This window comes from Dermacentor variabilis, chromosome 1 (assembly GCF_050947875.1).
Source record: "Dermacentor variabilis isolate Ectoservices chromosome 1, ASM5094787v1, whole genome shotgun sequence".
Taxonomy (NCBI): Eukaryota; Metazoa; Arthropoda; class Arachnida; order Ixodida; family Ixodidae; genus Dermacentor; species Dermacentor variabilis.
This window is the reverse complement of record NC_134568.1, coordinates 219,221,224-219,243,044: the sequence shown is the minus strand read 5'-3', so window position 1 is coordinate 219,243,044 and position 21,821 is coordinate 219,221,224. Positions and strand designations below refer to the sequence as shown.

The following is a 21,821-nucleotide window of genomic DNA, read 5'->3' as shown; positions in this document are numbered from 1 at the left end:
AAATGTAAAACTGAACTTTTCTTCTTCTAAACCTGAAGTTCCTGGACATGTGTAGCTGAGTTTCAGCAACCAATGCAGAAGACCTGCACAGGAGATGACAGAGACTGCTTTTTGGCAAAATTGGTACAAAAATATTAGTGTAGTTCTGAATTGAAAACTAAAGGGGTGACACTACATAATACCAAACCTGGTGCCTTTTGCACACTTATTCTACATTTATTACAACAGACTGGGTGCCTGTCGTACAGAAACTGAAACCAAGCATTACTTGTCCACAAAATATGTAAAAAAAAAAAAAGTCTGGTGTACCCTTAGCCCAGTAGTCCTGTAGTTTTCTCTGCTATTAGTGATAGCATATCTATCCAAGTAGAGAAAATGAAAGTTGAAATTTGTTTATGCTTCTTTGAAAAGTTCCTTTGTAGGAATGCTTGCATTGTCCTTTGGACTGCTGTTTCTCACAGGTGTATTCGCTAGATGAAGGACGCCTCCTGGTGAAATTGAAAGGGGTTATGAACCAGAAGATGGCGTACTTTGGTTTGCACAGCCAGGACTATGTGGTGGCACTTTCCAGGAATCGTATGTACGTAAATATGCTCAACCTCGGCAGTGGAGACTTGGAGACTACCTTCAAGGTGGGCGAGGACAGGTGAGCTTGTGAAAATTTGATAGATTCCATTAAGTGGTGGGCAAAGAACAGTTAAAGTTGGCATGTTTTTGATGGCATTTGGACTTAAGAAATAAGGAAAGCATGTTGTGACCAGAAAACAATGGCCGGTTTACATAGAGGGCTAATCATGCTTGCTAATTATTCATTTATTTATTTTAAATCCAACACGGGTTATTGTGGGCTACTGACGCCAAACAAAACCTATTTCATTGTCGCTAAGGCATCTCAAGACAATTTTCTTTTGTCTGTAGGTTTTGTTGAGCTTCTATTTTGTGAAATTGTTTTTACTGACAATGTGTACTGAAAGATTTATTTGTATATTTTAAGCAGGACAATGCAACAAAAATGTAGTTTTTTGGCGTAATTTTGAAGTTTAACTGGAGTGCACTAATTGGGAACAAAAACACACAGAAATTGTTCGTGGCTTCTGTGCTTCTGAATACCTTTATAGCCTATGCAGTGTAAAGTGTAATTTGGATTGCTGCAAATAATGGTCTTCAGCATGCTGCATGCATCTATACTATCTGTATGTTAAAATAATGTGCAGAAAGCACATTTTTTTCTGTATATATGGGGTCCCTGAAACAATTTTTGTCCTAAGACTGCCTGGACATAGTCTTTCATGGAATGTTTTCTTGCAAGAATTTTATGTGAGCGCATCATACTAAAAAACCTACTTGTTAAACATTACCCTCCACACAAGCTGTGGCACTCCCTCTCAACTCGTATTTCATGCAGGCATGGCCATTCCCCCCCCCCCCCCCCTTCGTTGCGCGCAACGTCATGCAGTGACACATGCGTTGTTGACTTCCAGTCGATTTGAACCAAGTCTGTTCCCAGGTCTTTTTACGACACAGTTTTTCTTATTACTGTGTTGCCGATGGCCTCTACATTAAGGTTACGTGCAGTGCTCACATCTCCTACAGCACGCAGTCACTGCACTTTCCACCCTGTGCACCCCTCCAGTGCAAAAGGACAAGCACTGGTTTACAAGAGAAAACACTGTTGATACCATTCATGTCTCTGCTGCTACACCTCCATTCTCCACTGTTGCCTGTCAACACTAGGCTATTGTTAACCTTTGTCACATTCCTCCTCACCCCTCCCCTTACTCCGTGCAGCCTCACAAGTCTACCATAGAGCCCAGATTTTTTTTGAAGAAATTTTTTATTCTACTGCTTTACTCATGCATGCACACAGCTGCATGTATACAGAGAACAGCTGCAGCTGATGATTTGCATTTTCAAGCAGAAATGCACGATTGCTTTGATGAAAAATGTACATTTAATTGCATTTACATATTTATTTCTAGAGTTATGTAAATGGCTCTGTATACATAGACTATTAACAGAAGCTCAGTGTAGTAGTAAGGTTAATGTATACAATATGATGTCATGTGGGAAGCCAATCAGGTATCTCTTCCGAGTGACATCACTCATCCATTCTTTGTAGAATGGGCAGAGGCGAAAGAAAATGTGTGGAGCAATGCCACTGTGATCTGTAGCAATACAAATGTTTAAAACATTATGGTAAATTACGCACTTTATGTAGAGCACCTAAATTTGCCTCTTGATGATCACAAAGACTTAACATACCAACTCAGTGCATCATTTCTTAAGAAAAACCACAAAATTTTTAACAAGCCAACGTAGCAACTTTTCTTCACATTTCTGTTATTCTTGTCCTTGTTGTTATTATAATTTCCCTTCATTATTTGCCTGGATCTTGCAGAGGCCAAAGCCAAGGCTACCACTTTGTTCTAGCCATAGTGCTTCCAACAATACATGCTTAGAGCCATTGTCTGTTTCTTCCTCTTCCCCCCCCCTCCCTTCAATGAAGCCAATGTATTCAAGGATTAACAAAAGCCCTTTTCACAAAGGTTTGACTATACAAACATGCTGATATATTGAAGGAATCTTTGTTCATAAGCAGGTTTGCTTTGTGTCAACAATTCATCAGACAATTGTGTTAGACTTCCTTGGACATGACACTGCTCCTGCACAAATCATGCAGCATGTGCAGCTTACTGAGGTTTGGTGATATAGCAGTGTTGTCTTAGGCATGGTGGCACAGGTATTTTTAACACGCTCATGGTACCGATGTTGGTGCAGCAAGAGTGCAAACAACTTAGACCTTATACTATTTATGTGTTTTGTAAGGCAGTATTCATTTGCTTATTTTTATTTACCAGTAGCTGTCATTATCACCGCCCAGTAATGGGCCAGAAAAATTAGCATAGATATACCATGGCAATGGGACATCTATTATTTGTTGACAATCAATTTCTAATCATTCTTTAGAATATAGCTGGTCTGATTAAACTATTGAATAACACTGCCTTTTATATGCAATTGTGATGTCCTTTAGCTTCCTGTATTTTTTTTTATTTGTGGATAATTTGTGCTCTTCTTTTTTAATTGCTCTCACTTGTAGGTTTCTCAACAGTCTTCTGGTCAGCGGCAATGGCAAGATATGTGTATGTGGGGATGAGACACAAAAGCCATTCCCATTACTTGTTTGGGACCTGGCCAATCGAAAACTACTCTACGACCTTCGTATTCCACACCACGAATTTATTACCCGCCTTTCAGCCATAAGTGGTGATGGACACTACGTTGTTTGTGTCTGCAGGGTTAGTACAGAGGTCTTTTCACATCCTTGTGACCCATGATTGTTATTATTTTTTCATATACTTTTAGTAGTTTTTAAGCAAGAAGTCATGTAAAGACAATGGGAATATCATATGGCTCATAGATCCAGGAGAGTAGTCATTGCCTGCCTGCTCGGCACAGGCAGTTCTGAGTCAGGATAAAGTTTATTAATGTGAAGGAATAATACAGTTTAATAGTATACAGGAAGACGTACTGAAGTCAGACTGCAGTGGGGCCTACCACAGATGCCAACATGTAAGCTGACAGCCCTCATATTGCCTCCTGCTATTCCTATTACATTTGAAAGTAGTTGTTTTCTTTATGTTTGTGAGGCGTGCCTTTCGTGGAGTAGGAGCTGTGTTCCTGTATACAGTGAATTAAAGACCACTGTATCCAGTGCTTTCAAAATGTCAGTCCCAGTACCTTAGTAAAAAGTTATAATTCCTACATAATTCAACACATGTGTTGAGTTTCGTTTTGCCACTATGAAATTCTGGCAAGTGTTTTATAAACCCAAATGAAGTTGAATGTATTACTGTAATTGCATTTCATTAAAAAAGAAGAATGACGAAAAAAAAATTGCTGAAGTCCGACTTTCAGCGATTCTTCTAGCTCTGGACTCGTATTTACTTTGACAGCATCAGGCTGTCACAGCAGGCACCATCATCTTCTCAAGAACTTCTTTTTTGCAATGCACACATCATCGTCATCGGCTACAAAACTGCCTGCTGTGGGCTCTAATATATACGCGTAGATGCCAACACTTAGCGTTTGCGTCACACACGAAACTCTGCACAAATTAGTGAGTGCGAAAGTTGCGTGGCAGCCTAGTGGTTAGAGCATGCAGCTCCCAATTTGCCATCACTCTCCTGTGTCTTTGATGGGCAACATTTTTTTTCTTTTTGCCATATAGTGAATGTGAAGCTGAGGACAATGGTGGAAGCATGATGATGACAATGTAATTGAAATGGCAAACGGACGGATGCAGCAAACCCAGTTTCAAGCTCTTAATTGCTATCACAGCAAAATGTTTGGCCACTAGATACAGCAACACTTGTTAGCTAGCACAGTTTGATGCTCATTTTTGTTGTCACTTGCTATTACATCAAGACTACATTGATTTCTGTTGATGTTTTGTTGCCATTTTTACATTCTGAAAGGTTATTGGCAGAATGGGGGTTGAGCAAGATATTTTCGTTGAACATGTTTTGTTGATGTTGGCACCAGCATTTCCACAGTGTGAGTAGGTGTTAAGAGGTTAGCAGAGTGACAGGTCACATTCAGTAAACTTGTTCAAGGTGTCTTCCAGGCAGTGGAACACATTTTATGCAAGTATGTTAAAATTAAATAATAATGTAAACACCTAAAATGCAACCATATGAGCATAATAAATAGCAGTATTCTCACACATCATTTCAATATGTACTGCTTGCATTCTGATAGTCGGCACCAATGTAAAATGTTTTTTACCATTGAGTGTCATTGAAAATTAGCCTACTGGTTGTTATTTTGCAGTTAAATTGTGCAAAAACACATGCAAGGGCACTATAAATATAAGTGGTAGCCAGATATAGCAGTATGTAAGCATCATGGTAAACTTTACTAGTTTCCCATGTCACTGTTACCATAAAGTTGCATATGCATTGCTGACAGGGATTTATGCAAAACCAGAATAAATGTACAGTTTTTTATGCTTTATGTGTGTCAAATTTTTAGTGTGGTGTACTGTACATTGCAGGAGCTGAGTGACAGTGCACCAAATTTCATCATTGTCTATGACCTGCAAAGTGGGACATTGTTCAAAAAATGGAAGCCTGAACGAAACAGCTGCAGCATTGCCATTTCCTCTCAAGGTGGCTGTGTTGTCAATGGGCTTGACAATTGCTTTGTCCTTGTGTGGGACCTTGCTACAGGAGCAAGAAGGTAATGCCATTCAGTCTTCAGCAGTATGAAACTACATACATTTCTTTCGTGTATGTTTTTTTCTCTATTGCAACTTTTACATAGTGTTTGTACTATACTGCAAAGCTGTTAATGTATCAAGGGTATAGCAAGTTTGCTTTTAAGCATTAAAGCTGCCTTGTTCTTATTAGCAGGCATCAAATGTCAAGTAACACTATAATCTATGGGCACTGATAGCTTTGGTTCCATAAGGTTTGCTTGATCTGCCTGCACCACCTGATGGAGTTTTTTTAGTGCTGCACTCTGCTGTTTGTTTTAGCAGTGCAGTGTAGTGTCTTTTGACTGCTGTTTATTTCAAAATGTGCAGGAAAGGTGCAAGTCCATTTCATGATTTTTGTAAACCTGACCTACTGGTAGTGCCACTTGGTGCAAATGTGCAAGCATCAACACAATAGAGGACACAATGTATGGGCATAAGTACCATGGAAACACTCTTTTACACTTATCTGCTGTTTCAACATAGCTATGTAGCAGACATGTATATGCAGCTTGCCTGTTGGCCGGCAAAGGCACAATGGGATATTGCAATGTGCATTTCTTTATAAATATGATGTGTGTTTGTTTGCAACATAAGGACAGTGTTCCTAACTGATAACATAGGAAATATTCAGTACTTTTATTCTGATTAACAGCTCTGGCCATGCCAGGCTTTTACGCATCCGTGTACATCCGCTACTTTTTGCTCCTTGCATAAATGGGAGAGTGCTGTCTGTTGTTTTTAAAAGCCAAACATCTAAGGAGCCAACTGTACCAGCCATACCTCTAGTTTGGGCTGTGCTACCACCGGTAATATGGCACATGGCCTTAAATGGAGCGCATGCAACAAACAGGCAGAAGGCCTGCACTGCACCTGCTTTTGGGGATTTCTTACTCAGTAGCTTTGCTGTTGCACTGTTTTCACCTCTGAACTCAAGGTGTACAATTTCCTGAGCTTCTTCTGGACTGCTCTGAACTGGTTCACTGTGGTGTAAGTAAAACAAATGAATCTGTAGTAAATGTTGAAAACAATGATTCAAATGAACTATTTTATCAGCTTCAGCAAGCTCTTGAAAGTGCATACTAGGTTTTGGTAAAAAAATATGTGTACTGCTTGCTATATTTTACAGTCAACAGTCAATAGCAGTTTAGATGACAGCGACATAATTGAGAACATCAGACTTGTCATTTCGTGTAGCCAGTGACAGGTGTGTGCATTTGAGCTAGAGGAGTATGAAGAATTCACCACAATTGGGAAGACTAATAGCTTATACTGTAGCAACATAATATCAGTCTCAAGGTAAGCTCTAATAATATTGGAGCCTTTCAGTGTTTTTGTTACTGGTCATGCAGCTTCTTAATGTAGTTAGCTGCTACAATCACTGAGAGAAGTAGTTTATGCTGTCGCAACATAATATCAGTCTCAAGGTAATCTCTAATAATGTCAGAGCCTTTCAGTGTTTTTTTTTTCTTTTACTGGTGATGCAGCTCCTCAATAACTTAGTTCGCCTCTACAATCACTGTGAGAAAATTTGCGCGAGTTGGCCACTTCGACCCATTGACCGCTGCCTACAGCACTGCAGCCACCACGGGTAGCTGTCATCAAGTGGAAAAGACCAACTTTTGTAGATTTTCTCTCGCAGCTTATCAGCAATTGCAAAAAGGCATTATTGATTAGTGCCAATATCTGGTGTAGTTCTTTAAACTGAAAGTCAGTCAGCACTCCATTGGGGTGCTGAGCCACAGCTCTGGAAATTCTTAGCAAACTGCATCAAAGGAATTCTTGATGACGAAGGCTTGCATGATGAAGTCAAGGCTTGCATATTGGGACCACTAATAAACACTTCTATCGCTTTACAAGAAAACACTTTCGTTTGACCTTTAGGTATAAAATTGTGCAATTTTTCCAAAGAACTGTCAGCGACAAGAGTGGTCACATTGCTGCAGCCTTGCTCAGTGGGAGGCCAGGAGAACCTAATGTAGCTCCTCAGCTATAGGCAGAGCAGACAGTGAGTTCTTGAAAAGGCAATTCCTTGCAAGCTCTGGAGTGGTAATACATTTGTAGTTGAAAGGTGGCAGCATGTGGCTTGTGCACAATAATATTGGCTTTGGCTATTGATCTTTTTTGGTTGAAATTTAATTAGAAGAGAAGTTTGGAATATTTTTTCAGTTTCTTGGCTGCATTCCAAAAGCTGAAAACATAGGTTTAGGCCCCATTTTAGGCTATTTTTCTTGTAACTTTCACTAATTTGAGTTCTTTTTCATTGAAGCTTTTTGGGCATCGCAGTGAAATTTAAATTTGATAGCTCTTATTGTTGCATAATCCTGTCTCTCTGATTGCCATGCAGGTACACATTAAAAGGCCACAATGCTCCTGTAGATCAAATTCGCCTTGATGAATCTGGTTTCAAGTCACTCACTTACAACTCAGATGGCATTGATCGAAGTGTTCGTGTCTGGGACGTCATGAAAGGCAAGTTTTACTAACATCACCCGTGCTTTCTCATTACTATGTACCAAAAATGTATACAGTTAAACCTTGATATAACGAAGCCAATAAAATCAGCGCTTTGCTTCATATCAAAATTTTGTTATATAGAAATTCAACCATTTATGCAAATAAGTACAGTTACCAGTGGATTTTTTTAACACAGAAGTGGCTGCAAAGTTTTCAGAATTATTGGGAAATTGAAAAAGGCAAACTTGAATGAAAAAAAAAAAATTTGTTGAATTTGAGAGTCGACAACGAAACATATGGTTTCCTGCCATATCGATGATATCTTCAAATAGGCAGTACGAAGTGAACCCAAACGCTTTTGCATGCACTCCACCCCTGCGGCTGATAGTGTCGCCTTCATAGGGATGGCGCGATCATGAGAAACACCAGCAGTGGGGAATGAATGCTTCATCTGCCTCTTTCTTCAGTGCGTCTCCGAAACTCAACATTACAGAATTTTCATTACTAAACGCACAGGAAAACAGCGCACATGATGCCACACCATCTCAGCATGGCCACTCATTGCGCAAGTGGCAGATTACCTCTAAAACAGGGCACATGGGCTGCATATGCAATCAGCCACGCTGATCGCCATGCACAGCCATGGCTGCGCCAGAAAAGGAGACATGTGCCAGCCTGCCCCCCCTTTCCTCTCGCTTGCACGGAAAGACTGCACTCATCAAACCACCATCCTTCTCTTTTCACCCTCACACGCTTTCACTCAGAACCAAAGCTTACAGTGTGTGGAGCACAGTAAGATCTTATTGCACTTGAGCTTGATATGGAACATGACACTGCTCAATTTCGAGGATCGCTCTTGGTTGTGCGGCATGCAATTTAAATTAAAACTTTAATTCTGGGGTGCTGCATGGCAAAACCACAATACGTTTATGACACATGCAGTAGTGGGGAACTCTGCATTAACTTTGACCCTCAGGCATAGGCGAATCTACAGGGGGGGGACACTTGCCCCCCCCCCCCCACCCACTCATAGGACTAGGAGGCAAATTAAGTAATTGCCCCCCCCCCCCCCACTTTTGAAACCCGGGAATATATGCGCCTAGAGTCCCAACTAAGGTCACTCGGGTTTAGAGAAAGCGGCTTGAAGCAATGATAATGGGGTCTGGCCTCTCCACCAGCTGCACATGGAGTCTCAGCCACATTAGTTCTTCAGTGCACTCATCACTGGTATTTATTTACAACATGGCTTCTACACAGTAACAGTTCGTAAATTTCCCCACCTCTGCAAGTCTGCAGTAGTCTTTCAAGTCTTGATCTAGACATTGATTCGGGCTATTTGGTCCGTCAATAGTGCAATTGAGCTTCCCAGAACTTTCAAGTCTGCTTTCACTTATTTGGTCATGAGAGGTATTCTCGCGGTGAAACTGAGGCAGCACGAAGCGTTCGCTTCTCTCTGCCGGCGGTCTTTATCACGTCAGCGTTGTGACAGCGAGTGCTCGTGGTCATCGAGTGAGATGTGTTTGCCTGTACATGCGTGACACCATGCTTGTCATAGGTGTATCTGCCGATTCGGGGGGAGGTATGCCCCTCCCCCCACAGTCAGAATTGAAAAGGAAAAGTAAGCCATTTATCCACCCCCCTACGCACACACACTCACACACTTGTGAAAGTGGGCACTGTCGGCTGCACACTGCACAAAACAACAACTGAAGCCAAGTTTTCTCTCAGAATTGGGCTCACATAGGTACGATTTATTTATTACATATCCCTTGCTTTCGGGCCTCGCCTCCACGTGCTGTAGCAGATGATGCTTTACTCCATACTTTGCGGTGCGAGACACCTGCAGGACGTGCCTTGCAAGTCTGCATTGCTGAGAAAGCTATCGCTAGGCTGGCCAAAACAAGTTCAATGTACCATCGCTTGCATCAACCCGTGTTTGTTGGAGCTGTCTAACCTAACCATCTTTGAAAACACAAAATCATATTTGCTTTTATAATTTACTGGTATTTTATCAGTGTTGCCACTTTAGCGATTTTGACGCTAGATTTTGTGACCTTTTATTCTGCTTACGGCCAAGTTTGCTATTTAGCAATCAGTGACTTTTTGAGTGACTTGTGGGGATTGAGTTGCCGCGCCGTGCCTCATCCCCAGCTCGTGCGTTGTGCTTAGCTCGATTTCCGGGAACTGCCGCCGTAACGGCAACATGGCGGACATGGCTAGCGCGCTGGAGTTAACTTGCTGCGCAAACCAAGCTTCTCTCTCCCCGGCTCGAGTCACCGCACGAGCAAGTGTCACCGGGACGCGCTCTGATTGGCCTCCCGAGTGGCGGCCCCCGGGCCCCATCTCCACCCGAGCTCTCTTCCGCTGACCGCTTTCTCACCTTGGCAGATGCTCACAGGCCTGCAATGAGTTTGCTACATGGAGCCTTTGCCCCTGCGACTTCTCGTTCTTGTGCTTGGTGGACCATTTACCGGTTAGCCCTAGCGCAGCAGGCACATGTACTCGATTGGTCTTGCGGTGAGCCTTTGCCCGTAAGCACCGTGACTGTCGCACTGTGCTGTATCTTGGGTGAATAAACCAATGTTTGTTGGCAATCCGACCCTGGGCCTTCTCTGCGCCGTGTCGGAGAGTCGACGAACCCTGCCGTAGCACCTTTGTTCGTTGCGGAGTGGAGGAGCATCATGCCTTTTCCTGACCATCGCTCGTAGGGTGAGCCTTGTGCAAACCCATCTCCACAGACTTAAATGAACAGTTAGCAATATTTTGACGACGTATAATTTAGAAGGATTGCTTGAAAAATGGCCTTCAAGAATGCGCTTTGATATTCAAAAGCCACATGCAAGTGGCCGAAACTCGCTGTACCATGCATAGGCTCCGTGACCATGATGAACGGTTGCCTTCACATTGTGATAGTGCTTCACAGCACAGTGGTTGCCATAGCCTTCACATTGTGGTCACAAAATTGATATTTATTTATTATTTACAAGATCTAATGAATGTACATATAATTGAATATTACAAAACCTATGGTGTCACTAAATCCATTATATTGGTAGACGCTTGGCAAGCATGTTGGAGAACTAATTTACCAAAATCAAGTGGAATAAATTTTACATTCAGATTTAGAACACAGCAGATGAATAAGACATATAGACTGTGTAAAAGTGTAAATATCTGAACGGCTTTGCTCGTTAACACGCGACTGAACAAATCGCTTCCGTTTCTCCCACCTTTCAGACTAATCAGTACTTCAGGGCGACTTTCAGCTAGATCAAGGGCGAAAATATGGTATTTAACCTGTACAAAGCTCGGGTAATTTTCATTTCCATGTTAACAACATGCGGTCAAGCGCATTCCGCAGAATCTAGTTCTGCTACCACGAATGTCGACAAGCACAAAAAATTTAGGGATAATGTGCAGCCTAAATACATTTTCATGCTAGGAAAACTACGTTGCCGGTGTTCTTTTGAATCATGCTGTATTCGTAACCTTCCAATCTGAAAATAATGAAAAATTTAAGCTGTCATAATCCAGTATGTTGTTAATATTAGGGCTAGATGACCAAATATTTTTCAAATGTGAATCAAAAACAAATAATAAGTATCAAATATCAAATAGACAAATGCAGATGCACATATTTACAGCAGGAATATTTGTTTCAGTATAATTAGGAACGGACTTGCACTGAATAGACAGTCAACTATCATGCACAATTAAGATCGTTTTAAACACAACATCACAACAGTCATGAAAAGAACTACACGAATAGCCACTTGACACCTTTAAAGGGCCGCTGAAACGGTTTGGACAAATTTTGTAGACGCGTAGGGTAAAGCTAAAGTTAATCATTTGCACCACAATTTGTGTGAAATGTCTCATATTACGAGAGCTTGCATTTTCTCCTCAACTCGTTCACCGAGTGATTGTGGCTAACCTCCGCCTTCACTGGCTCTGCGTCATGATGGCATGTCGTGTTGTCGCCTTCCAGTTCTCTAGGAGCAAGCGCACGAAGCCTTTCCAAACTCTCCACCAGCTGCTTGGCAGTCGACCCCAAGCGAGAGCTATCAAAGCAGCATGCGTTGCGAGCATTGTCAAAGCCCCGAACGTGTCTGGTATTCCGGCAACCACAGGCAAGCTGGGCATTTCGGCATATGGCCGGAGGCATAAACTCAAGCTGATGAAGGAACTTTAGCGTAGATGTACGTGAGCGGCCTGATCGGTCTGCACAGTCCAGCCACTTGTTGGCACAGAGCTTGACCAGCGAAATGCTCTAACCAAGTGTAAAACATTTTAAACATTACCAAAACAATGTGTTGATGATTACACTCCTGCGAAAAATATACACCAGCAACAAAGAATACATTTCGTTACTGCTACTGCGTATGGTTGAGCTCTGTGCCACCAGGTGGCTGCACCGTGCAGACCATTCACATTTGCGCTTCTGCTCAACCCGTTACACCGCACAGTCAAGCGGGCAGGCCCTGTCCCCTTGCTATTGCGTTAGTAATCTTCTGGTGTAGAGTGACGGCCGCAAAAGCGCAAATCCTGGTGCCGATCGGGTAGCGGCAGTCCGATGCGCTGCAGCCAGTTCGCTCGTCTGCTGCCTTGCAGAGGGACACGATGTCGCAGCTTGACATATTGCCAGTTACTACGTTTGCAGTCCACAACGCAACAAAATTGAATCATAGTGCTCGCGAAAAGACTGAGACCAACTCTGACTGCGGAGCTCTCGTCAAAATGGAGTACGTCGTAACACAAGCAGACGACGCTTTCTGTGTGCTGGAAGTGCTTAAGTGTAGTGAGAAATTGTTCTTCTGCATTCTATATCTGTTACTTTCTTTTTATAGAAACAAATTAAGTAACATTCCAACTATTACGAATATCATTTGTTCACCATAAAGGTGGAAAAATTATCAATGACACGCCCTAGGCAGCCAATCGGATAGCTCGTGCTAATGATGTCAATTGTGTGATTTACGTCACATGGGTAGGGGTGGCTGAAAATTCCGTCGAGCAGTGTACTGCGATCAGCAGCAACGTACATTTTTAAAACCTTGTAAAACCTAAGTGGAGCACATAGATGCGTCAATTAATGATCAGAAGGATCTGCTCTCATTAACCCTTTAAGGGTCGATTTTTTTCGCCATATGCGACCGCCTAGGGTCAATTTTTTATATTGCAGATTCCAATTCTTCTTAGGGACTTATTTCGAAAAAAATTTACCGTAATTTTTCTAGGGTGACCGTAAAGTGAGAGAAAAAAATCTCTTGCGTTGGTATATATGCACTCTTCATTCATGAATAACAACAATAAAAAATGAAATAAGCTTATCAGAATTAAAATTTTGATGCATTTTTATGCACATAGTCCAAGGCTTTGAAAATCCGCACACTAGAATATTTCGCAAGTCTCAAATGTTCCTGCTCGTACACTAATACGTACGTCCATAGCGTAATCGAACTGCGTAGGTGCGTGCACTCAAGAAAACTGTTTGGTTGTGTGCCCATCAAAAAAAGCAACATGTGTGACAAACTTCCGCTAATCTTCATCTTATCGCCAACCAGCTAGGGCAATTAGTTTTTGCGAGTCTTTAAAAAAAAAAGGAAAGAAACGGAAATGCATGCACGGTGGCATCCTTCCTATGCGCAGCCCTGTGAGCACTAAACAAGCGAGAAACAAACGGTCGCCCTTTGAGCCATTAGTAATGAGATAGGCATCACTTTTGCGAGCGCAAAAAGCCGAAACCGCCCGCGAAACAAAATTCAAACGGCTGCCTGCACGTGCGCGCCCCAATGTGCGAGCGGTAGTATATAGACACGCGAGAGCAAACTAGCGCTAAAACAAACCATACAATGAAAGCCAAGAGAGGGAGGCACGCGAAAAAAATTCCCTATATCCCCACATAGTGGCAGCACATGACAGAAAAGAAAAAGTTAGGAAATTGGCGCGCTTTTTAAACGTACAGACGGCGCCGTAAATATACGGCATCGACCATTTTCGGACTTGTTCGCAGCACCGTATATTTACGTCATTGACCGTCAAAGGGTTAAAATCAGAAGGACCTACTCTAACAACTCAGTACATTTGTACAAAATCGTCAAAATCGTTTCAGGGTCTCTTTAAGCCTGGTGGCAAACAAGCTTTTCAAGAATGACAGGCATTTGAAACTGACCAACTTTTCAAAAATGCATAATAAATAGTTGTTGAAAAATATCAGAAGTTATGGAAAAGGAAAAAAAATGCTAAGGAGGTATTTGTGTGCCCTAGAAAGAACACGGAGCCTTTTACAAGAAAAAAACATCACTGGTTGTAACGTAACAGATAAAACTCCTGCATGACTAGGCTGCACGAAAGACTAATTGGTAGGCCATAAGCGCAGTATAGCCAATTGTCAAGTATTGGACGAAAAGAAAGGAAACCGAGGGGCCTGGTTTGTATGAATGCTCGCACGCATTTGTTAGTCAGAACTATATGAAAACAACAGATAATGAAGAAACGGAAAGCATAGGATAAATTATTTGTAGTTTCTAATTGAAGTGCAAAAATGAGAAGCTAATGGGAAATGGAGGAAAACTCAACTTTGGGGCTGACGGTGAGAGCCGAATCCACAACCTCTGCATTACGCGCGCGTTGCACTACAAATTGTGATACGGCGATGACGGCAGCTCTCACGTCCATGCAGTCTTGGGTATTCATGTATGTATACAATATCTAATCCAAGGAGAGTGTTAACCAGCGCAAAACTTCCACCGCAAAACCGAAGAAAAAATTAAATTATGGGGTCTTACATGCCAAAACTGCGATGTGATTATGAGGCATGCCGTAGTGTCCATGGACTCCGGAAATTTGGACCACCTGGGGTTGTTTAGCGTGCACCTAAATCTAAGTGCATGGGTGTTTTTGCCCTCATCGAAATGCGGCTGCTGTGGTCGGTATTCGATCCCGTGACCTCGCGTTTAGCAGCCCAAAACCATAGCTACTAAGCAACCGCGGGGGGTCCCGCAGAACTGAACACAACGCTTGCATTACCGATCTGGTTTCTGCATTGCGTCAAGAACCTTGTCGCTGTTTTACTTCTGATAATTATAATTTGCGATACTTTGTTCAGCAGGTGGAGAACAGTAACCCGATTTGAACAGTCGGTTGTTGCGAAATATTTGGTTTGTCTTTATATTCAAAAATATTGAATAGTTCATTTTCGAATACGAATAAAATATTACACACCAGCCATTCATATTCGAAACTTCAGTATTCACCTATCCTATAGTAAATACATTACTAAAGCTAAAGCCCTCTATACTCTGTTGGTAAATTCCCTGTTTTCCTTCAGCTCCACGAACATTAAACCAACATGACACACCTAGGTAAAATATCTACTTCACGCTAGCTTACATTAGAGTGTTTCAAAATATCTACATTCATAAAATCTACTTCACAGTTATAGCAAGCGTTTTAGTGACTTTTTTGTCGTACTTCAGTGACATGCTTCCTAAAATGTTGGAAATACTAGACTGTAATGGTTCATAATGTACGATTGAAAACTAGATCTGTTCATGACAAAGATAAATTTCACTGACGCCTTTTTCAGCCTTTCTTATTGCAATGGCAATCGGATAATCCGCAAGAGAGGCGAACTTTACAGTATATGTGCCACCTGGGCCCACTATGTGCATGCATTCTCCACCCAGTTATGAACGTGAACTGTTGTATAACCTCCAAAGTATATTTTCCAACAAATCAATGTCATTAACATATTATATAAAAGAATGTGTCATTGTTTATAGGTCGATGCCACTAACCTAACCTCCGCTCCCCTTGGAAGGAGCCCTCCATGTCGGGCTTTGTGGTAAAGCATACAAAAAATGAACATGTAATGCAGAAGTCAAAGGGCAAACTATATGCAGGGTAGTGCAGCTTCCGTTGTTGGCGTGGCGGACAGAGTAGTGGTGGCAGAGCAACCCCAGATGGCACGTACTGCGAATGTCACTTTCCTATATATATATATATATTGTAATGGGTGCACTGAACAGTTCCGATGGTAACGTCTCTTCGTAACCGAGGAGGCAGGTGACGCAGAGCAGGAACAGCTGGTAGCTCGAACGGCTCACACTCGTGCCAAGCACTGGTGATCCGGCTGGCCCACTGGTTGCACAGCAGGCATGGAAGAGACGATCTGGCTGGCCTTGTTCCTGTGCTCTTCTTCTTCATTACAATTACCCCCGGTGCAAAAGCGGAGCCATCCTGGCGACTTACGACGTGGAGACGAGCGGGTCATAGAATTGTTTCAGGCGGCGCACGTGAACAACATCCCGTCCACGGCGGCACTTGTCGGATGCCGATGTAAGCGGCTCTATGACATAGTTGACGGGAGAGGTCCGTTCGACGATGCGGTATGGTCCATCATACTGCGAGAGAAGTTTTGTCGAAAGTCCAGGCGTGGTAGAAGGCACGGACAACAAGACAAGGGCGCCGAGAGCGAAGTTCGGATTCGTAGCGTCGCCATCACGATTGGCTTTTTGTCGTTGTTGGTCAGCGGAGGTGAACTTTCGGGCTAATTGACGGCATTCCTCGGCGTATCGGGCGACGGCTGAAACGGGAGCACATTCTGACGCGTCTGGTGTATAAGGCAAAACCGTATCGATGGTATGGGAAGGATCGCGACCGTAGAGAAGAAAGTATGGAGAAAATCTTGTGGTACTTTGTGTAGCAGTATTATATGCGTACGTGACAAATGGGAGGATGATGTCCCAGTTTGTATGCTCCGATGAAACGTACATGGCGAGCATATCACCAAGGGTGCGATTGAAACGCTCTGTAAGTCCGTTAGTTTGAGGATGGTACGCCGTGGTGGTCCGGTGAACTATGCGGCATTGAGCAAGCAGAGCTTCAACCACCTGCGACAGAAACACACGGCTTCTATCACTCAGCAGCTCCCGAGGTGGGCCATGACGAAGAATGAAACGATGGAGCAGAAAGGATGCAACGTCACTGGCGGTCGCTGCAGGTAGAGCAGCGGTTTCGGCATAGCATGTAAGGTGGTCAACTGCGACAATAATCCATCGTTTTCCAGCGGGTGTTAGCGGTAGCGGCCCGTACAGGTCAATTCCCACACGGTCGAAGGCACGAGCAGGGCACGGAAGCGGCTGCAATAATCCGTGGGCTGGATGAGGCGGAGGTTTGCGGCGTTGGCATTGCGGGCACGAGCGGACAAGCTTTTGGACAAAAGTAAACATTCCGCGCCAGTAGTAACGTTGCCGCAGGCGCTCATACGTCTTCAAAACGCCTGTGTGTGCACATTATGGGTCAGTATGGAAAGACGCGCACATGTCGGAACGCAAAGTCTGAGGGATAACCAGGAGCCACTGGCGACCATCGTGCTGGTAGTTCCGTCGATACAAGAGTTTATCCAGGACAGCAAAATGGACAGCCTGGCGACGCAGGGAGCGGGAGATGGGAGATGCAGGCGAGCCAGAAAGGAGATCCAAAAGAGAGGCCACCCAAGGATCCTTGCGCTGTTCTGATGCGAACGTGTCGATGTCGACCGAGGATACCGCCTCAATGGTGGAGAGGGAGGCCGCGTCAGCAGGCAGCGGAGAGTGGGACAGAGCGTCAGCATCAGTGTGCTTGCGACCGGAGCGGTATATGACGTGTATGTCGTATTCTTGAATGCGCAGAGCCCAGCGGGCAAGGCGTCCAGACGGGTCTTTTAAAGAAGATAACCAACAAAGGGCGTGATGGTCAGTAACCACATTGAAAGGCCTGCCGTATACATAAGGGCGAAACTTCCCGAGTGCCCAAACGATGGCCAGGCATTCTTTTTCTGTGACGCTGTAATTGCGTTCCGCTTTGGTCAGCGCACGACTGGCATAAGCAACGACATACTCGGAGTAGCCAGACTTGCGCTGCGCAAGGACAGCGCCAAGGCCAATACCACTGGCATCGGTATGCACTTCAGTTGGGGTGGTGGGGTCGAAGTGTCGCAGTATAGGCGGAGACGTCAGGAGACGGCGTAAGGTCACGAACGCGGTGTCGCATGCAGGAGACCAGGAGGATAGGTCGTTCGGATAGGAAAGGTAGCAGGTGCATTGCATAGGCCAAATGGCATCACATTAAATTCGTATAAACCATCTGGCGTAATGAATGCAGTTTTAGGGCGATCAACTGCTGACATCGGGACCTGCCAGTAGCCCGAGCGTAAATCCAACGAAGAGACGAATTTAGCGCCTTGCAAGCTGTCCAGAGCATCGTCAATGCGCGGTAGAGGGTATACGTCTTTGCGCGTTATCTTATTGAGACGGCGATAATCGACGCAGAACCGAATGGAACCATCTTTTTTTGTGACAAGAACCACCGGTGATGCCCACGGGCTATTGGAAGGTCGAATGATGCCGTGCTGAAGCATGTCGTCCACGTGCTCACTGATCACCTGACGCTTCTTGGCGGATACGCGGTACGGGCGCTGCCACAATGGCGCATTGGAGCCAGTGTCGATGTGGTGGCTGACGGTTGACGTGCGACCCAGAGTAGGCTGAGCGACATCAAAAGAAGAACGGAACTGGGCAAGCAGGTGAAGAAGCTGGGAGCGCTGCTCGGAAGGTCATTGGCAATGAAAGGTGTGAATAAGTCACCTGATGGCGGAGCAGAAGTGGAAAGTGCACAGAAGTCAGTGAGCTCTGTATACGAAGCGTCCGGCACGTCGGTTATAAACATGTCATCAAGAGGCTGAACATGGCCAAGTGCTTCACCGCAAAGAGCCGTCAGGGCTGTAGGAAGCGGATTGCAGACAACGATGGCGCTGAGTCCGGCTGAAATGTCAAGCGTGGCGAAAGGGAGGGGAACATCTTTGCGGGTGATGAAGAGTTCCGAAGGAGTGAAGAGGACAGTGCCTCCAGAGACAGCGCCACAGAAGACGGGAACAACGGCAGATGAGTACGGCGGTATGGTGATGTCTTCCCGAAGGACTAGCTTAGCGGGAAGAGATGTGGCGCCGACGAGGGGTACGTCACACAGAGGCGATAATTCGACTTCAGCACGTGCACAATTGATGACGGCGTTATTTCGCGAAAGAAAGTCCCACCCAAGTATCACGTCGTGAGAGCAGGACTGAAGAACCACAAACTCCACAATATAGAGAACGCCCTGAATAACAACTCTAGCTGTGCAAGCTGCTGAAGGCTGCACTGGCTGGGCGCTTGCTGTGCGAAGAGAAAACCCAGAAAGTGGCGTCGTAACTTTTCGTAAGGCGCGAGAGAGGCGTTCATTTAGGACAGACACGGCTGCTCCAGTATCAATTAGCGCAACGGTAGGGAGGCCGTCCACAGTTAGATCGACAACGTTCGAAGGCGACAATGGAGGACTTGTACAGATCAATGGCGACGCAGTTCTTGCCTCCTGAACTGCGGCGCTTAGTTTTCCTCTTGCGTGGGTGACGGGCGCCGACGCAAGGGGGATAACGAGCGGCGACGCGGGGAAGGCGAATGACGTGGAAGGACCGGGCGCTCGGCTGGTGGCCTGTTCGACTGCCGACTAAGATAAGCGTCTTGAAAAGGTTGCACGTCGGCGTAGGGAGGCGACTGCACCAACCCATCAGAGTGCAGCATGCAGCGGCGGCAGAGTCGTGCAACATGGCCGGGAATACCGCAGGCATAACATATGGGCCTGTTGTCTTGTGTGCGCCAAGGATTAGCAAACGCAGGAGCAGGTCGATGAACGGGATGACGAACGGGTGGTAGCGGCCGTGGATGTAGCGCAACGGGTGGTTGACGAGGAGGCTGCGCGGCGACGGATGCGTAAGTAGGTGGCGCTGCGCCAGGGTACAGCTGATGCTGCATTGGTAGAGCCTCAGCAACTTGAGGCTGCGCGGCGACGGTTGCGTAGGTAAGTGGCGCGGCGACAGGGTACTGCTGATGCTGCATAGGTAGGGCCTCAGCAACTTGCTCTTCAATAACCCGCCGGAGCGTAGGGGCGAGCTGTGTAGGTGGCTGTGAAGGCAGCGGCTGCTGTTGGGGTAGCTCAGCAAAGGGCATTAGAGAGAGCTGACGTGCAATTTCCTCCCGCACGAAAGCTTGGATTTGTGTGAGCAGGGGGCAGCGATCAGGGAGGACGGTCATGGAAGAGAGGGCCTCGTCAGCCACTGAGGGGTGCCTGGTCAAAGCGCGTTGCCTTCTCAACTCGTCATAGCTTTGGCACAAGTTTATGAGCTCTGCTACGGTGCGCGGACTCTTGGCAATCAACATTTGAAAAATGTCATCGGCGATGCCCTTCAAAATGTGCTTTAATTTCTCATTTTCGGGCATAGAAGCATCCACACGTTTGCACAGGTCGAGAACCTCTTCGATGTAACAGGTGAATGTTTCACCGGGTTGTTGCGCTCGCTCTCGTAACCGCTGCTCGGCGCGCAACTTGTGGACGGCAGGGCGACCGAAAACTGCAGCGAAACTGGTCTTGAACGCGGACCAGGACTGAAAGTCGGCTTCGTGATTCTTAAACCACAGGTGAGCCACTCCCGCTAGGTAGAATATGACGGCATTTAACTTGGCGGTATCATCCCATCGATTGTGCAAGCTCACCCGTTCGTACGTAGCCAACCAGTCATTGACGTCCTGTTCGTCCGTACTGCTGAAAACCGCTGGATGGCGTTGCGGGACAGCGCCAGAGCAGGCAACGGGGGGAGGCGGCGGCGTCGGCTGGCGAGAGTCGGGCATGACGGGAGGCAGAGTCCGAGACCGGAGTTCCAGGGTGTAGATGTTCTTGAGTACCCCGCACCTCCACCAATTGTAATGGGTGCACTGAACAGTTCCGATGGTAACGTCTCTTCGTAACCGAGGAGGCAGGTGACGCAGAGCAGGAACAGCTGGTAGCTCGAATGGCTCACACTCGTGCCAAGCACTGGCGATCCGGCTGGCCCACTGGTTGCACAGCAGGCATGGAAGAGACGATCTGGCTGGCGTTGTTCCTGTGCTCTTCTTCTTCATTACAATATATATATATAGAGGTGACTTGCCCACCCACTAAAAAAATAGTTGGTGCACCAGTGCCCTCAGAGGTTCTCTAATGTGTACGCAATGGATGGTACACAGGCATTTTTGCATTTCGCCCCCATTGACATGCGGCTGTCGCATTCAGGATGTGATCCCGCGTCTTTGGGCTTAGCAGTGCAACGCCAAAGCCACTATGCCATCATTATGGGTACGCGCACAATTTGAGAGGAGTGTTCGCCAGCAACCGCTTGTAATTCAACCCTTTGAACCTCTTCATCCACAGGAATTTCTATTTATTGTCTCGGTATTCCTTTGCAGTGTCAGTGAAATTTTGTTATATTGAAATTGTGTATAAATGCACTTTGTTATATTGAGGTTCTAAATACATGGTGTTGTATGGACGAGAAGTTATAAAAATTTACAGATTTTGTTATGTCGGGAATTTCATTATATAGGTACAACTGTATGACGAAGTGACAAAATTGGCATTTCATTACATTGAAATTTCATTTCATAGAAGTACCATATGGTATTCTTCTGTAAAGGCCTTACTCTAAAATATTGGGCTGAGTAATTCAGAAAAAGAAATATTAGGGAAGTCGCCTGTGCATGTGCTGCAGCCGTCTTTTCCAAGCTCACACCTCAACTGTGGCTATGCAGCACGTACTGCACAATCTTTGTGCAGTATCAATGCAGTGCACAAAGGTGTATCAGTCTTCTATTCAGATGTTTCCACAGTTGATAGTCTTTGGTGGGAAACTTGCAGACTTAAAGCATTGATGTTATCACAAAATTAGTTTCCTTATGCCCTATGCCTTGCCCTGTCACACTTTCCACTCGTCATTTTTCGTAGACAGTGCATGCACACTGTGTACCATGACTTTCATATGTTTATGCAGTAAGCTTTCATTGCTTCTGTGCTGCATGAAAATTTAGCAAGTGTTATCGACTGCTACACTCCCGTTACATACATGTTTCGCTTGAAAACCTCAGTAGCTTCTACTTCTTTTTCTTTCTCTTTGTCACACCATTTCACACGTGGTGTAATGCCTGAGGACAGTTTAACCTTTGAACAGCATGGTATCGGCATGGTACATAGATACATTTCAGTTTCCTCTTCAGTTGTT

The 21,821-nt window shown here is 44.9% G+C and overlaps 1 protein-coding gene across 3 annotated transcripts in view; it reads left to right on the top strand.

The window, feature by feature from the left end:
• Positions 1-21,821, top strand: part of LOC142557372 (NACHT domain- and WD repeat-containing protein 1) — a 110,366-nt gene that overhangs the window by 63,451 nt on the left and 25,094 nt on the right. For all 3 annotated transcript variants that reach the window (XM_075669177.1, XM_075669185.1, XM_075669168.1), the window contains exons 11-14: positions 462-646; positions 3,101-3,299; positions 5,057-5,241; positions 7,605-7,729. In XM_075669177.1, coding sequence (XP_075525292.1) covers positions 462-646; positions 3,101-3,299; positions 5,057-5,241; positions 7,605-7,729 — 694 coding nt within the window. The remainder of the gene's footprint in view (positions 1-461; positions 647-3,100; positions 3,300-5,056; positions 5,242-7,604; positions 7,730-21,821) is intronic.